The sequence below is a fragment of the Dipteris shenzhenensis genome, chromosome 27 (genome assembly GCF_047967505.1).
Source record: "Dipteris shenzhenensis isolate YYH24624 ecotype China chromosome 27, Dip_SZ_1.0, whole genome shotgun sequence".
In the NCBI taxonomy this organism is placed as follows: Eukaryota; Viridiplantae; Streptophyta; class Polypodiopsida; order Gleicheniales; family Dipteridaceae; genus Dipteris; species Dipteris shenzhenensis.
In genome coordinates this window covers 9,449,290-9,468,046 of record NC_141622.1, presented here as the reverse complement: position 1 = coordinate 9,468,046, position 18,757 = coordinate 9,449,290, and the positions used below count along the sequence as shown (strand labels likewise).

At 41.1% G+C, this 18,757-nt stretch overlaps 1 protein-coding gene across 1 annotated transcript; it reads right to left on the bottom strand.

Moving 5' to 3' along the window:
• Window positions 1-9,672: 9,672 nt before the first annotated feature.
• On the bottom strand, window positions 9,673-11,645 carry LOC147883839 (cysteine proteinase COT44-like). The gene is made up of 4 exons (XM_087398457.1): window positions 11,111-11,645; window positions 10,649-10,890; window positions 10,395-10,535; window positions 9,673-10,280 (listed from the first exon to the last, which is right to left on the bottom strand). Exons 1-4 carry the CDS (start codon window positions 11,556-11,558, stop codon window positions 10,035-10,037), a joined length of 1,077 nt encoding a protein of 358 aa, XP_087254583.1. The 5' UTR covers window positions 11,559-11,645; the 3' UTR covers window positions 9,673-10,034.
• Window positions 11,646-18,757: the final 7,112 nt, after the last annotated feature.

The following is an 18,757-nucleotide window of genomic DNA, read 5'->3' as shown; positions in this document are numbered from 1 at the left end:
ACTACAGGTGCATGTGAGGCTATATGGCTCAGAAGACTATTGTCAGAAAGAGATTACTTTGATGAGTCAAAGCCAACAACAATATATTGTGATAATCAATCGGCTCAAGCATTGGCCAAGAATCTAGTATATCACTCTAGGACAAAGCACATTGATGTCAGAGAGCACTTCATCAGAGAAAGAGTGTTACTTGGTGACATCACACTACAACATTGTCATAGCAAAGAGAATGTTGGAGACATCTTTACCAAACCACTCGATAAAGAGCTATTCGAGAAACACCGACTAGCTCTTGGTTTGATGCAGAGGAAGACATTCCCATTAAAGGGGTGTGATGGAATGTAATGCTTAGTACTTCTTTGATTCCCTAGAATCATCATCTTGAGGTAAGGCCTACTTCATGATGTTGATCTTGAGGGAAGGTGTTGAGAATTCACACTCAATATCATGTGATCATGTGTGTAGCACCATCATGTGATCATATGTGCATAGCACTAACCTTATAGATTGCTATAAAGGAAAGGGTTAGATCCCCTAACCCTAACCCTAAATGGGTTTGTATATATTCTATTTTTTCAACTAAATCTAGTGTGCAGTTAGTCATTTTTGGTGTGCTCTCTAGCTATGCCCTCTCTCCTCATCTCCACTCTTCTCCTCTCCCCTCTTCATATTTTGTCACGCCTATCATTTGATCTAGATGAATGTGCAAGATGTCATGCTAGGATAGTTCAACACAGTCAAGACATCGAAAGAAGCATGCGATATTGTCATAGCTCTCTACGAGTCCAAGAACACATCCAGGATTCTCACCGCAAGAAACCCAATCAACTAGAGCTTCCGCAACAGCAATGAGACCGGTCATGCTTATGTACTCCACATAAAAGACTACAACAATCAACATGTAGCAACGAGAGAGACTATGAACCCCACAGAGATGGTTCAAGTCATTCTGAATGGACTAGGAGAGGAATACAAGAATCTAGTCCAGTGTATTGCCATCCAACGGCAAATTTTGACACTGGAAGAACTTCAGTCAGTCCTACTTGGTGAAGAACTCAGAACTCAGGCAATTCAAGCACGTAAAGGTCATTCTAATGATCAGGCATTCACAGCTTCAGACAGAAGCAAAGGCAGAGGTAGATCATATCAGAAAAGTGGTCATCATCAGCAACAGAATCAACATCAGCAACATCAGAATCAACAAAGAGGAAATCATTCCAACCGAGAAAGATTTCAAGGACGAGGGAATGCATCCACCAACATGTCAAACATCCTGTGCAACTACTGTCACAAGTTTGGACACTATGAAAGAGATTGCTGCAAGAAGCAATAAAGAGCCACACTACACACCCTCTACATTTGTACTCTCTTTCATAATGTTTGTGAAGCCCCAATGCCCAAGTGTCATAAGCACTCACAACCCCAATAAATTGATATGCTTGAAGCTCTACATAGTGCACAACCTCTATAATCTATCCTCTTTCCTAGAATTGGCCAAGACCCAATGAATAAATAGCATGCAAGGGCTCGCATTCCCAAAAAGATGATATGCTATTGGATTGTCATTTTTGTGTACTAAATATTTTATACATATAAAAACCTTGATTTAATTTTGGTGTGACATAATACCGGCGGTATAAATATATAGCCAGTAAACCTACTCTACCATTGGGTAGGTCATTTGATCTATGATTATGGGTCAGCATGAATATTAATGTGATTACAAGTGAGTACCTCTTGTGATCACGTGATAAATCAATATATGCTCCTGATATTGAAAATACTAATCTAGTGTTTACTCTAATAGATCATAGAAGTTTATAAAAGGAAATTTTGTAAGCCAAAAGTGATCCCGATCCACTCAAAATTCATTACCACATCAAATGTAAATCAAATTAAATAGACTCTTGAGATGGCTGAGTTTTTGTGGCTTCTATAGCTGTTGGGTTCCTCTACCCTTGGTTCCATGTTGGATCAATTGAAGAGGTTACCAAGGTCTCTCCCTCTACTCTTGAGTGGTGGGGATGGTTTGAGTTTCCCATTCTTTAGATCTTTTTAGGATCCCTTCCAAGGTTGACTCTAACTTGTTTGCCTAAGTAGTAGGATTCGATTCCTTATTCCTTAGTAGCTCACCCCTCCTTCAGAATCTCCCATGTTTCCTTGAGAGGCTATTTAGGTTTTCCATGGATTTGAGAATGAGCATTTCATGTTGTAGTAGGGTCTACTGAACATTGGCAGGGTAGGTGGATAAGGCCTAAAAGGTCCCTCCACCTTCATCATATGTTGTAGTGGGTTAACAAGACGTGATTTTGTTATTTTTGATGGACAGATACTACCTTCCTCCACAATCTCATTATCCACAATGCACAAAGCAACAACATGCTTCTCATGGTGTAAGATACAAGGGATTGGATCTACATTAGGAAGGGAAGCATCTTAGTCACTTTAGTTAAAAGTGTGTGGGTACCACTGTAAGCATTTGTACATATGCAAAAACTCATCATTCTTTGTATACAGAGGATCCTTCTAGTTCAAATGGTGAGGAAGTAGAAAGGCTCCTCATATATTATTCCCACTACTAAGGAGAGCCAAAATCCATAAGAATCCCATTTAGACCATTCTTGTCTAGTAGGTAAGCTAGGTTTAGTGTTGAGATATAAAGCTCAACACATGTTCATATTGATGGTTCAATCCGTGCTTGCAAGTCCTACCTCGTGACACCTTCTGAGACACTCTTAAAATGTGGCTGCCCAAAGTCCTTCATGCAATATCTGAGCATGCCTTGATATACATGTAGATTCCTTTGCCTCAGAGTGTGGCACATTATAACTCCATTGATTGGTCAATTTACATCCTAGCCTATGTATTTTTGTATCATCTGCTTCACACTTTGCATACTCCGTGTAGTAATCTCTATGACTATCTGAAAATGCAAGTGGTATAGGTCACCTCCTCTTTCAACACCACACAAACCTATCCAAAAACTTATGCAATCTAGGAAGCAGCGAATTCACATCAACATCAACACCTCCGACTTCGACTGTCACGCTCACTTCTAAGACCTTCGGATCCTCGTTTTCCTTTGAACCACTCTTAGTAGGCCTCCCTCGCTTTCTCTTAAACCTAAAAACACAAAAACACATAAGCACCTCCAAATGAACAAAACATTGTACTCTCCACTATCAATTTCATCTTACTCTCCACAGTCTTGTGTGATGCATGCCAACGCTTCATCGAACTCTTCTTCTTGCTCTCTGTTGCCTTCATCGTCCTCAGCCATTGCATGAAGTGACCCATGCACTCTTGCCATCCATTTACCTTTCAATCCGTGCAACCTAGAATACACTCTCCACACAATCGATTTCATCGATCTCCTCTAGCCCATCATGGGATGTTGCAATGATCATACAACACACTATCATCGCTTGGAGAGGTGGCGAGGCAAATTAAATGCACAAATGAACAATCTAGACAACCTGCCACCATGCATTGCATTAAAAGGCATACGAAATAGAGAGGAGGAGCCACATGCATGTGACACATGGCAGTGTGCATGGTATGAGCTGCATGGGCTGCATGCATGTGACACATGGTAGTGTGCATGGTATAAGCTGCATGGGCCATGTGCCACATCCATGTGCCCCCCACCCCCATTTCTTTATCCCCTTGCTCTAATTTCCACTACACATATTCACCTCCGAATTTTCTTTCTGCAACCCACCAAATACAACTTTGTTGACTCATGGCTGACACAAGAACTGCACCGGGCCACACCTTGATTGGCTCAGTAGAGCAGATAGCCAAGTTCCAAGTGGTGGAGTTATGGGTAGCAAGGACAAGCAACATGGCGACACCGTAGTGGTCCAATAGTACTTAGTGGCTGAGTGAGGTTCCTTGTTAGGAATTAGCAGGTTGGTTACTAGAATCACTTGGGAGAAGGAACCAGTCTATAAGTTGTTGTTTGTAATTGAGATTGACCATCTTGTAGCTCGTAGAGTCTTGTATGAGGGACAAGTCCAAGTGAGTCTTTAGTCTTGTTGCAAGGTTGAGTAGTTTGCCATGAGTTGATGAGGCGTGTTACTGTGCAACCCCTGACTATTTGTATTGGTCGAGTGCCATGATAATACAAGTATTGCATTCCATTCTCATATTACTTATTGTACTTGTGTTGTTTCTCTTCCACCTATCTTTAGATAGTTTTCTTCCACCCAACATAGACCATGTTATTGCATGACGCGATTCTTCAACCAAGCACCGGTAGGAATGCGAGCCAGTCATTCAAGGAGTGTAAAAGAGGGCATCTTCCACCAAGGCAATGTGCACGCATTGGGCACTAGGCACCCTAGGAGGCGAGAGAGCGAGGAGCATTATCAAGCATCAACATTTGTTGATCCGGCTAGGGAAGGATATGTGTTGAAAGACTTGATTAGGGAAATTGAGTGGATTGATGTTAGAAAAAGGAGCATGCACATTCTAGTAGACTCCAAATACACTCTCCACTCCAATCTCACATGAGATATATATTAAAGGAGCCTGAATGCTCACAGCTCATATAGATAAAACATTTGTTCATTTCTTTAAGGAGACATGCAACATGAAATACTGATGAATTTTTAAAAAGAAAGGTAAATTTCCAAATGTCTTAAGGCACCCTTCTGAGTTATTGACAAAGGAGTGTCAAATTGCAAATTATATTGTCACCTTCAAATTTGAGGCATCATTTGAAAGTATAGAATTTCCACAGTATGACTCCACTTTCCAAAATTGTTTCAAGGCACCCGTTTGCCTTAACTTTAATGGAGGAGTAGAGTATACTAAGACCTTCAAATTTGAAGCCTCATCGAAAATACAAAATTCGACAAATTTAACTTAGAATTGTAAATGTCCAAGGCTGGTGTCCAACCATAGAAAGAATATTAATCTCCCTAAATTAGTCATCCACCTATAAAAAGACATCATCAACCTCGTCTCGATAATAAGTCATCTCACTAAAAAGTCACCATCAATTTATTTAGGTTAGCATCAACTTAACTATCTCAAAAATCAGCACCAATTCGTTGAACAGTACACTTGGAGGAATGGGCCGGGCCTAAACTTTTGGCAAGAAAGTCCATGGAAAATGAATTGCTACTTGCCATTTACTATGGACTTTCCTCCCATAAAAGGTGTTGTCTCGAAAATGTCCATCATTTTCACGGACAATTCACTTGGAGGAATGGGCCAAGCCTAGACTATTGGAGAGGAGACTCCATGGGAAATAGCGTGCAACATTCTAGATGTTTGCCATTTACCATATACTTTCCTCCCATGAACATAGAAGTCTTCCCCACCCCATTCTCTTACACATAAGGTGTTACAAAAGAGGGCAAAAGATAGGCGAAGAAAATATGAGGATTTAGGAATTCTCTAATGATACATATTTCTTGAACCCACCAAGGCACAAGAATTGAATTTTTTTCAAGTTCATATCTTCAGAATAGTTATTTAACAACATAGAGGTTGTAGAACTAATTGATCTATCATAGACATACATGACTTTGAACAAACAAACTAGCCTAGAAATTGGATAACTAATGCATAGAGGTTGTATAACTAACAACATAGAGGTTGTATAACCAATAAATCTATCATAGACATACATTACTTCGAACAAAAAAGGTGGCGTAGAAAAAATCAGATAACCAATGTAGCATTTTTCAATCAAAGAAAAATGGAACAAGCAATTGCAAGTAGAGGTTACCAGAGTTAAAAATAGAATTTCAACAGGGACAAAATGTACTAGTGATTGAGGCATTAATCTATAATATGTTATTCAATAATAACATACTACACAAATAACTAATCTTAATTTATGAGGTGATTAATAGATAACTAATATTCTGCCAAATAACAAAGGAATTGACTATGCAACTATCTTGAAAACTAACAAATTTTTTTAGTTTCGAGGTCTAACATTTTGGATAACCTTGACCTTATTCTCATCCATATCAATTCCACAAGCGGAGACCATTTATCCCAACAATTTACCATATTTGACTACAGTTACATTAATACTAAAAGTTGCAATTCAAAACATAGCCAAATAATTATGTATGTGGTCCAAATGATCTTTTTTTACTTCCAAAATATTGAAGTGATTCAAACATACCCTCATAAATCTTGTAGGGTACTCATTAATAATTTCATCAACCATCTTTTGGGCAGTTGTCAAAGCATTCTTAGGACTAAAGACCATCATATTAGAAGGGAAAGTACCCTAACCTAGAAAAAAATCTACCTCTAAAGTTCAAAAGTAAATGCACAAAAAAGGAATCTATGATTAAAGCTTTACTTACATGTGAATACTATCAACATTCTAGGCAATAACACCAACATTGGATTTGCAATAACTATTGAGTATTCATCAAGAGGAATAGTGAATAAGAACTATCTTATACCAAGGCATAATGCCTTGTCATAATTATAAATGGTTACATATAGGCATTGATTTCGAGGGCCTTCCCACGGTGCATATATTATAACGCCAACATTGAATTTGGAATAACTATGCATATTCATTAAGAGGAATAGTGAATAAGAACTATCTATTTTAAAGGAACTAACACATCACTTCACATCTGTTTATAGCAAGGCATAGTGCCTTCTCATAATTATTAATGAATACATTTAAGCATTGATTTCCAAGGCCTTTAGACTTGGTATTCTCTTCCCAAGGTCCAAACCCTAGGAGATTTTATTGTTAAGTTCATATTTTTTAGGCCGCATAGCTGCAATAGCTAGGAGAGGTCTTTGCACAATGGACCTTCCTATAGTGGCAAAACTATAATATTTCAAGGCTAATATCAAATGACATATATACCTTCATAAGACAAGAATATATCCAATCTTACAAATTAAACTTTTTTATAGAGCAAGCAAAAGAACAAAAAAGAGAGTTTAGAAATATGCATAGATTAGAGAAATTAAAAAGAAAAACAACTTTTTTCCTTTGCAAAGAAGAAGAAAAATAACTTAATAAGCAAAGCTACACTCATGTTCTCATCAATACCCAAGCATAAGCTACCATCTAGTTTCGAAAGATTCCGAAATCTCGAGTAAACCCAATCTCTATTAAGCTTTGAAATCACAACAAAACAACAAGAACTTTGAAAGCAAAAAGGAAAGACGAGCAAAAACATAGAGAGAGAGAGAGAGAGAGAGAGTCAAATTAGGTTAAATTTCCACCACAACCAAACCTAGCCTCGAAATCTTTTAATCGTAAAAAAGAGGCAGAACGAAGAATCAACTAATGTGCAAACACAAGGAAACAAAGAAAACCCCTGTACATATAAGACAACAAGTTATACACCAACACAAAGAAACAATTGTTATCATTATTTTGTATTAAAAACAAAATTATATTTACATTTACACACTCAAGACACACATATAGCAAAACTGAACTAACCAGGCACCTAAGAGTACATGAACTACAAAAATAGAGAATTCAAGAGAAAATGGGCTATATTTTCAGCGTTCAAGGATCCTAAACATACCCAAAGCTGAAATTCCAAAGATATACCAACTAGAATTAAGGACAAAGTTGGGCCAAACTCCTAACCTATGAATATAATGAATTTAAAGAAAACGTACTAGGGTTATCTTGGCCTCCTAGTATTGAAGAGAAGTCTTTAGAGATGTCTGTCTAAGAAATGTTGATAAACCTCACTCTTGTATGTCAACACAATGCTAGTTCATAGTAGAAGAATGCCACAAAAGGAACTTTACATTCTTTTTTAACTCACACCAAAGCAAACATCGTATAACACTGTAAATATGCAGTAAAGATTGCTTCAAATATAGATCCTAGATGCGCCACAAAATCCAAACTTCAAAGTACAAAAGTAGGTACTTGTACTAAGGCCTGAGCTGGGAAGCACAGCATCAAAAAGAGGCATATAAACTCCCCAATTCTTGAAGGGTCTCGTAAGGTAGCCAATTGGAAAACATAATAGAAGGCTGCTTATCCTACACGAACTCTAGATTATTGGTGGTGCACCATGAGTCCAGCCCAGGGAAAATCCACCTTTCCACAATAGAGGTAGCAAGATGGAGTGTTAACACTACGGATCAAGCCAAAATCAATGTATGGAACCTAACCACAATCAACCTAACCACACGTCTAGATCACTGCAATCATAAAGCATAGAAGCTAGAATAGAGCCAATCAAGGAGCAGACACCTCCATTGCGGAAGGTGACCCAAGTACCCAAGTTCGGGTAAAATGTTGCTGCATCTGTAGGTGTTAGCCACTAAGAGCATATACACTGAGCACCAATATATCCATTGAAAAATGGGGTCCCTTGCCAAGGGAGATGGGAAAGTAATTAAGGCGTCGTTACCAGCAGGGGCAGGGGGGAACGAGGCGACTTAAAAGAATAGGCATACCCGGGAAAAAAAAGCCCCATATTATCCTGACATAATCACTCTACACAAAGGAAAATGAAAACGGTTGGCATTCACAAACAAAAAAAGCAGTCTCACCAGGTGCCTTGCTGTTCTTTCGTGTCCCTTAATCTCCTCTTACGCATGATCACACATGCGTCACTTTGAATTTATCAAAAACTCGTCAACAAAATAGTGATAGACCTCGGAATTTAGCATGTGGATCCTGATACATTTGAAAAAAGAAAACTGCTGCAAGGGAAAAGCAAATAATTTCACCATGAAGCGAGTGGCACTCCCGATGCATATTGCTCAGAATTACGTTCCATCTGGACTGGCAACAAATCAATACGGGATCCGACAAATTTCCAGCGTTAGGCATGTCCTAACGATTCTTCTTTGTTCCACATAACATGTCAATCAGGCCTCTCAAGTTGGAATCCTAAGAAGCCCTTCAGGAAGCATTGAAGCTGGAAGCCCTTCAGGAGGCATTCAGTTACTCATCAGAGCACCCTTCTGAGTTTACTTTGACGGAGGGATGTTGTACTGTCACCTTCAAATTTGAGGCCTCATTCAAAATACAAAATTTTAATATAAACTCGTAAAGGTCCTAGTTTGGCTGTCCGACCATCTAAATTAACCAGCCAATAAAAAGATCTCCTCATCATCATCATCTCGGTAAAAGTCATCTCACTAAAAAGTCTTCACCATCAACTAATAAAAGGTCAGCATCAACTCAAACTGTCTCAAAAATTAACGCCCTTTCCTTGGGCAAGAAAGTCCATGGGAAATAGATTGCTACACTGTGGCTGTTTGCCATTTACCATGGACTTGCCTCCCATTTTTTCCTTGGACACTTCAATTAAGAGGAGTGTGTAAGGGCTGGACTATTTGAGAAGAGACTCCAAGGGAAATGGCTTGCAACTTTCTGAATGTTTGCCATTCACTGTGGACTTTCCCCATCCCAGACTCCTCCCCCCGCCCATTCCCTTATACATCAGGTGTTACAAAACATAGGCCAAGAAGCTAATGAGGATTCAGGAAGCCACTGACAGGACATATTTCTTAAACCCACCAAGACACAGTTCTGTCACGCTATCACGGTAAGTTCACTTCTTTAGAACAGAGAACCAAAAACAAAGAGGTTGTATAAGCAATCAATCTATCGTAGACATACTTGACTTTGAACAGACGAACTGACCTGGAAATTCAATAACCAATGCAGGATTTCCGATTGAGGAGTTGATCTCGAAGAAACTTCCAAAGAAAAATTACCGCAAGCAGAAGTTACCAAACTTTACAACAGAATTCAGACAGGGACAATATTTACTGAGGCCTGTGTTCCTAAGTCTAAAAGATTTATTCAATAATAGCTGGGTCAAACGGTTCATATGTACAACGCCCAGCACGGTAGTACTGTTTTTTTCGGCAACCAGAAGTGCTTTTGCACCTTGGAGCTTGACAAAAAAACAAAAACGCACGACGTACAACATACTGTCCATAGAGTCATTTATTTACAATCTCCCCGCGACAGGGATGAATTCAGGAACACAGCTCTCATCGGAAGAAAGCTTGCGCCTCATTTCAGGCTCTGTGAGCATCAAGTCAATTTACATGACGCTCACGCCTGTGGAGGTCGACTTGACGATAGGATAAGATGGGAACGAGTGAATGCCACAGACACCGCGCGGATTACCAGTGCTGCGTTGAATGCGAACGTATCCTTCCATACCCCATCCCTCGCTCCAAGAATTCTTAACAATCCAAAAGTCCTTTCCGTTCTCGGAGCCGTAACCGACAGCCAGCACAGCGTGGTCGATGTCGTTTGGATCATCCGAGCAAGAGCTGAAAACACCCTGAACGCGGCAACAATCTACAGGTTAATAGGCGAGTAGCTAAAGAACATACAGCTAAGGATACGTTTTGACAAATGTACAAATCATCTTTCCACAGCAGGAGGAGGAGCCTACGTCGGCGTAAAGCTGGAAGTCGTGAGTTCCGGCGTTGATAGCCACACTAACAGGCTGCTTAGCGACCGCGCACATGAGAGCAGCTTCATCATTAGGAAGAACATCCTCATAGCCATCAATGGTAACATGCTTTTGCCGTTTCTGTGAATTACAGGACGAGAACGTCTGATCAGGAGGCTCCGGAACCTTGCACCGCGCAGATTGGACAATTCTGAAACCTGATTCTTGCAAAGACAGGATAAGAAATCGCTTACCAGAAGCCACTTGCAGAGCTTGGATCTACCTTTGCCGCTAGCATAGGGATACCCCTTCTCGGTGTTGATTCCACCGTTCTTCATCACCCATTCAAAGGCCGGGTCCATAAGTCCACCGTTGCAGCCGTAGTTGCTGTGCGTACAGCTAACAAGCTCCTGCTCGGAGAGGCTAACGAGCTCACCAGTGGCAAGGGCATGAGCGCCCTCAATGGCACCGACGGTGGAGAAAGCCCAGCAACTCCCTGCATACGGAAGCGCAGAAAACGATGAGCCGGCCGGATCTTGCTACGGCGTCCAAATTCAGGCGCAAAAAGCGCAAATTTCTCCGGAAGCGGCAATCAATGGAACGACAGATGTGGAAAGCAAAAAGATGCGTCGTCGCGTCGTCTGTGCGCACAAGAAGGCATCCAAAGCAGCGGAAACAGAACAGAAGAAAGAAGGAAGCCTGCAACAGAAACATACCACACTGCCCCTGATCTTTCACAGAGGTCACAGCTCCCTTCTCCCTCCAGTCAACGGTGCCAGGCAGCCCCTTGGCGCTGCAAGATCCCGCATACTGGGGGAGCCTGTTGCTGGCGATCTCAGGGCGGAAGCCGAGGTGCTGGGCCTTGAACTCGTCGTGAGTGAGGTCGGCGAAGCGGGTGAGGCCGAGGCGGTGGGAGTGGGAGCCCTGGGAGTTGTGCTGGTGGATGTAGAAGAGGTTATGCTTGAAGATCTGGAAGCGGCTGTGCTTTTCGGAGGAGCCATCAGGGGAGGTGTAGTTTTTGGAGTGATGGAGGATCCAGTGGTCGAAGAGTTGGAGGAGGCGGTCATCGGAGGAGAGGTCATCGGGGGAGAAGTCGAGATGGAAGGAAGAAGAGGAGGAGGAGAAGGAGAGGGTGAGGAAGAGGAGGAGGAGCAGGGACGCCATAGCCGAGCTCTGAGAAGTTGAAGAAAATGAACAAGATGAACTTGGCACTAGTTCAACATGATGGTGTTTATATGAAGAAAACAAAAGCTTTTCCAACACGGTTGCCTTTTGCCACCTTTCCCCTCCACGTTCCCCTCGTGCTTGCTTTCAAGGAATTCCTCCTTCCTTAGTAGACAACCCTCCCTTGGCTCTCCCACCTAGGGTGTTTATAGACTTGCTCACCATGGGCACCGCCCACGGATCATCGACACGCAAGATTGCTTGCCCACGTCCAATCCACGGCCCAGATGCATTCTATGCACGATGGATGGGCATGAGCAGGCACATACAGGCTTCCCCACTCATATGCCACCCCTGAGACCGTGACATCACAAACTCCAACCCCGCATTCCACTCCCTTCATTGTCAAAGAGCCTCAAAACTCTTTTCTTCCATGGAGTGACTCACTGCACTCCCCACCACCCACTGACTTTGCCTGTGATGAAGCCAAACTGAGCTGCTCTTGCAACACAAGGGGACTTGATTCTTCCAGCCCTCCACGTCTGCCCAATCCACCGGCTCCCCAACGCTAGCAGAAGTGCAGGGAGGTCCTCTCAGCAATTGCTTGTCGAAGCATCAACAATTGTTTGTGCTACCCGCACATCCCCCATCCGTGCACTCAAAGGACATTCCCACAACAAAACGAAGAAATAGGTGGAGTTTCAATCTCCTCCCACCAAAATTCGTAGCATTCGTTGTTGCAACTCACCTGAAATCCGCTCTCATCCTATTTTCACAACTGACATCTCAAAATTCCTTGATGCTAGCATGTAAATAGAGACCACCCTCACAGCCGATGAAGAAGGCGATTTTCACACATGAATTCTATTGATCACCTCCATACAAAAATAGGGACTTAACGTGGGAATGCTCTCTCGAGACAATTGCCTATCAACTCATTTGTAATTCTGTGTTACCCACACATCCCCACATGTCCTAAATATCCATGCTGGCAATCGGCTTCATAGTGGCTCGCATCACTTGTATGAATGCTTGCCCAAGAGGCACATACTTTTTTCCCCTTCATGGACTTCATGGAGCCTGACACTGCAAATCACCGAATATCGAGCGAATATCCCAATCCAACGTTCCAATGTTGGCTTGCAATCATGAAATCTAAGGATGCTAGGCTGGAAGTACAATGCTAGCTTGGAATGCTTAATCAATACTAGCCCTACATGGGGCAACAACATATAGCATGGTTGCCATTGGCACAGACAAAGAACCCCTCTCAAAGGGTAGGGGCGTTTGAGAGAAGAGTGCACAATGTGAGCCCAAGTATGTTTGTTTGCTTTTGTCCAAACAATGCCATATGTGGCAAAGGAAGCACTACTTGGGACCAGACTCCCATTACCCCCTAGTCAGAAAGAATGCATGCTTGCACAAGGAGCATCAAGAATCAAGTTTCATAGGCACAATGCCTTTAGCCGCACCAACTTTGGGCTTCACCAACCTCATGCTTGGCTATCATGCTTTCTTTGGGCAGTAGGGAAGTGCCATGGTGAGGCAACTGTGACTACATGCCTATCATGCCTAGTTTGAGTGGTCAGGATTGTAGATTCATTCCATTTTTTGACCATCAAACAATAGGGAAAGGGCTAATGTGACTACAAAATTGTTGGCATTGAGGCCTCTCACATAATATTCATTAATGTGACGACATGATTTGTCATCTGCATATTACCATTACGGAAGTTTAAAATCCAATGGCATGATTTGTCATCTGCATATTATCATTATGGAAGGTTTAAAATCTAATGGCAAAGATTAAAACACCACCGATGACAACTGGTAAATCGAAAGGCAACATGTGGCAAGTGTAGTGAAGGAAGATAGACATAGGCAATAGGGAGGCAATAGGCAGTGTGACGAGGCCTCTAAATTTTAACAACAACACATCAGGCTTGTAATGGGCGCCACATCAACATGAGAGTGTGGACTATGCGTGCAGAGCACCATGTCGAACAAACTGTACACAAAAGCACCATTTCACACAATGGAAGGGGCCAAAAAATGGGCATAAAGACACCTCAATTCTGTCTTAAATGGTGACAGTGTGGCAAGGGATGTGTCACCCAAATTGCTCATTGGAATTCGGATTAATCAGACAGTGATGACAATCAAGCTTCTTGCAACGGTTGTTCTTGACGATCGAGCATCTCTCTCTCTCTCTCTCTCTCTCTCTCTCTCTCTCTCTCTCTCTCTCTCTAAATGAGCAAAGCCTCTCAACCTCCCCTCCCCTCTTTACTAAAAACCAAGGTTTCATGTCATATGAATAGATGATTTTACTTGCTTAAGCTTGGCTATGGAGAGCTGAAGACACTCACTATGGCAAGCTTTTTCAAGCTTTAGCCTATAGCTCTTTGTCTTATTCCTCATTGGTGGAAATTATGCAAGAGAATAACAAAGACACATGTTATATGCAGCAAGACAAAGCTAAAGTCTATAGGAATCTTTAAATCTAGGTTAGCGAAGTGAAGTTGGGCCCAGGTTGTAACCATTAGTTTAATGAGTTATAATGATAACATTGAGCATAATTCTCCATTATTTTAGTTACATCCTTTTCTCATAGTTCAAACTATTTAAACCCACTTATGAGTATAAGTTTCATTTCGAATTTTCTAATTTGGCTTATTTTTATCACTATAGTCCTCCTAGGGAAAAGAAATCAAAGCAATGGAGGAGAGTCACGGTGAATCCAAAAAAGGGGTGAATAAAATAGGGGAGGGGGAAGGCAACCTCAATAATGAAAGGGCAAAAAGGAGGAAGTGGGGGAAGTGGGCATTGAATGTACCATGATTCCTTACGCCCCTAGTAGGGTTTGAAAATCGAAGGTCACAAAACCTCCAAAGTTTGCATTGTACCTATACTTTACCTAAAAACGTGCTAGAAAAAAGCTTTGGAAATTTATCTTACAAGCCTCCAAATATGTGGATGTGATGGTCCTTGAATTTTTGGGGGGGAAGCTTATCTTATAAGCCTCCAAATATGTTGACTTAACTATTCTTGAATTTTTTGGAAAAGAGCTTTTGGTGAACGTTACCTCTAGTTCGTATGCCAATTGTGATGGCACACACATTGATGCAATGAATCATAGTACATGGGCAGTGGGCAGTCTCATTGTTGGCCATATTGCTAAAGTAAATACCCATGCTATCCACCACCAGCTGATAAAGTAGGATGCTCCTCCACTCAACCAAAGGAATGCAAGTTCCATAAAAAGAATGCAGATTACATTTATATTGTGAAAACAAGAGGATCCATCTTCCTTTTCACAATGTAAGTGGAAAGAGGGAGCCTCGTGGGCCTCATTACACTTGCGGGCCTAACACATGCATCCACAAGTTCACAAATCAACTTCATCAAGTTTGCATTGAAGGAGAAAAGACAAGATGTTTTGGACAAGAAGAAGATCTACATCCAATTCTCCCCGCCTCTTAATCTCCGTCCTCGCTTCACGAAAAACTAAAGATTCATGCAAATTTTCACATTTGACTTGTTTTAAAGCATGAACTTGCATAGCTTCCACAAAAAAGTGAGACTTAAGATTAAATGAGTTGTGACTTTTTTTAAAATAAGGTGTTAAAAAATACCACTATAGCCCCTACTAGGAAGGAAAAAGTAAAGCAATGAAGGGACTAGCCATGAATCCAAGGAGGGGGAAGGTAACATAAATAAAGTGCAGTGAGCATACAAGTTTGGGAAATGCAACCTAAATAAAGGGGGTAAAGGAAAAGTAGAAGGCAAATGAATGAAAGGTGTAAAAAAGGAAGTGGGGCTCAACTTCAAACAAAATGAGATATGGGTATTGAACATACCATGATCCCTCATACCCCTAGTAGGGTCAAGAAATGGGAGGTCACAAACCCTCCAAAAATTTTGGCATGACTCATCCTACCTATACTCGGAGAAAAACTTGCCAATTTATCTTACTAGCCTCAAAATATGTGGACTTGAAAGTTCATGAATCTCTCAAAAGAAATCTTTGAAAACTTATCTTACAAGCCTCTACTTGGAAGGTTCTTGAATTTTGGGGGAAAAAGCTTTTGATGAACTTTATATGCCAATTGTGATGGGACATGTGCATTGACGCAATGACTCATACTACATGGGCAACAGACACCCCCAAGCCACATTGGCCTCTCTTTACCAATAATCTCTCCATCCCACACTATTTTAAATATCTATCCCATCCACTCTAAGCTGGTTAAGTTGGATGTCCCTCAATTTCAAGGAGGGCCTATGCCTTCAAATCAACTTCTCTGAGGTACGACAACACATTAAATGGAGGTTGAGCCAATGGGATGGTTATAAGTAGCTCTACACAAACTCCAAATGCAAATTCGTCCAATGGGATTCAAATAGCAACCCAAATAGGGGGCACAATACTATTTTATTCTAAGTGTTACAAGTTGAATCAGCTGTCTACGATAGGTTAGATACCCGCTCCATTGGGTCTCAAGGTACGATCTTAAAATGTCAATAAACAAAAATTCAAGTTTCATGTAACCCAATTTACTCAACAAATGTAATTCAATTTATTAGGGGAGCTCTATGTATTAATCTTTAGGAAGGAGAGTGAAGCTTTTGCAAGCTTAGGGTTATGAAGTATAGTGGATGAATCTTATTGTGTTCTCCTCTAAGGACCCCTCATACTCTGCACTTCCTTAGTCATCCCTCCTTGATCGCTAGAGTGCCAACTCTCTCTCTCTCTCTCTCTCTCTCTCTCTCTCTCTCTCTCTCTCTCTTTGTGTGTGCATGAGTTGCTACACTTACACTATATTCCATTGTCTCACAATCCCTGCTAGGGAGGAGAGCAATGAAATGGGAGGAGACGCAAGGGTGAAAAGGGAGGAGAGAAGACACACTAAAAGAAGGGCGAAAAGGGAGAGAGGAGATGGAGCTCATTAACCAAGGAGGTATGATCTATACTACATGGGGAGTGGAGCGCCTTGTCAAACAGTATAGACCCGTGCACATCCTCTAATGCCTCCAATACATACTTTGACTCCCTAAAGACATCCCCCGTCCAATATAGACTAAAAAAAGGGTGACTTTCATTAGCTTTGTTCTACTTAACTTTGTTTGTTTGTGAAATTGTTTCTTCCATTCCTTCTAGCCAAATTACTTTCTACTTTCAAATTGCTAGCATTGCCCTTAAGCTGATGATAATGGAAACGTTTAGAGTTCCACTAAGGTCATTCCTTATTCTTCCTTGACGACTTACTCCTAACAAACTTACCAAGGTCTCCCCTAAGGACTTACTCCCACATGGTTTTCTTTGTTTGGCTACATTTTGTAATGCAATGCATGCTCAACTTTGTATCTGGCTTTTGAGTTCCATTTTTTCACTCTTTGGAATGTGTACTACTTCTAGCACCTGGTGCCCCTTTGTTATTTCGTGTAAGCATTTAAATAAGGAAAGAAAAGAGAATATATGAGCACATGGGTCAACACAAGATGGGTTGATCTTTCTCACATGGGTCAACACAAGAGGGGATGATCTTTCTCACAGCTATATATTTGTTTCTTGTTTGTGAAATATTTGTTCCATTCCCTCTTGTCAAACCTCATGTGGAGTCATTTCAAACTCCTTTACTATGTTTTTTGTTCCAATGCTTTTGAAAGAACATTTTGAGGGTAGGTAGACCTTTGTTTGGTTTTTACAAAAAGGCTTAATTTAAAATCCTTCTTTAATTGTAAACTTACATATTCTTTTAGCTTAGAGACCTTTGGAGCTCACAATAGTTGGAAACCTCATCATTACCAAGCAAGTTAAGGGCTAGCATGAGCAAAGTTGTAGAGACCAAGTTGTAGCCCACAAACTCTTCTCAGTAGTTGTTTAGGCTGCAAAATTTTCTTTAGCAATCTCTATAAGTAATAAGTAGCTCTTCCTAAGATTAAAAGCCTCAAAAAGACTCAGGGGATTGCCTTTTAAGGCAAGCATCTAGATGCTAGTGAGCAATTTTCTAAAAAAGGCAAGCCATTTCCACTTGTTTTTCCTTGTGCTCTCTCTACTCACTACGCTCTTTCTCCTCTCTTCTCTTCTCTTTTAATCCCAACCCCTCCCTCTGCATGCACAAAATCATCATAACATACCCATCCCATCCAGTTTATGGTCCCAACCACCTCTATAACCCTTGCAACTTGAAATAACAACACTCAATGGCTCCAAAGTGAGATATTATCCACCCCCCTCTCAACATATGCTTCTAATCCCACCCCCCTCCCTATACATGCATGGAATAATTAGAACATGTCCATGCACATAGTTTATGATCCAAATCATGTCCATAACCACTGCAACTCAAAATAATAGTACCCAGTGGACTTGAAGCAAGATATTATCCACCCCCCTCTTAACATGCTCTTTTAATGCCCCCCCCCCCCCCCCTCTGTATTCATGGAATCATCAAAACATACCAATGCCATGTATTTATGTCTATAAGCCTTACAACTTGAAATAACAACACCTAATGGCTCCAAAGCAAGATATTATCCACCCCCCTCTCAACATGCATGTTCGATCTAACTATTCCATGCAACTCAAAAGAACATTACAAGATGCTACTCTTTTCAAATACTGTTCACCCTCTTTCTATATGCATGTATGAATCGCCCAAAACGTACCCAATTCTCCCTAGACAAGCAAACAATTGAGATTTTTTCCTACAAACCAGTCTCTCCCTTCAAGAAACATTAACATCATTGTAACCCCTGCAAAGGGGACAGTTGCATTTGATAAACCACTCACATCATCTCACTATTGCGCGTAGCTCAAAATTCAAAATAACAATGAATGGTACTTTTGAATCAAAATGTCTTTTACTCCGCGTGATCTACACACACAATAGCCACAACATACCCATCTCAAACAACTCACCATCCATGGATAATCAAAAACATCATCATAACCCTTGCAAAGGGGACACTTGCATTGGACAAACTCATTGTGTGACCTCACTATTGTGCGCAACTAAAAATAGCAATGCACAGTGCTTCCAAATAGAAATATCTTCCACTTTTCTCTGTTTACACACATGATACAACCACAACATACCCACCCCAATAACTTACCATTCTTGACCTCACTATTGCATGCAACTGAAAATAACAATGCATGGTGCTTCCAAATTGGAATATCACTCATCTTCCTCTAC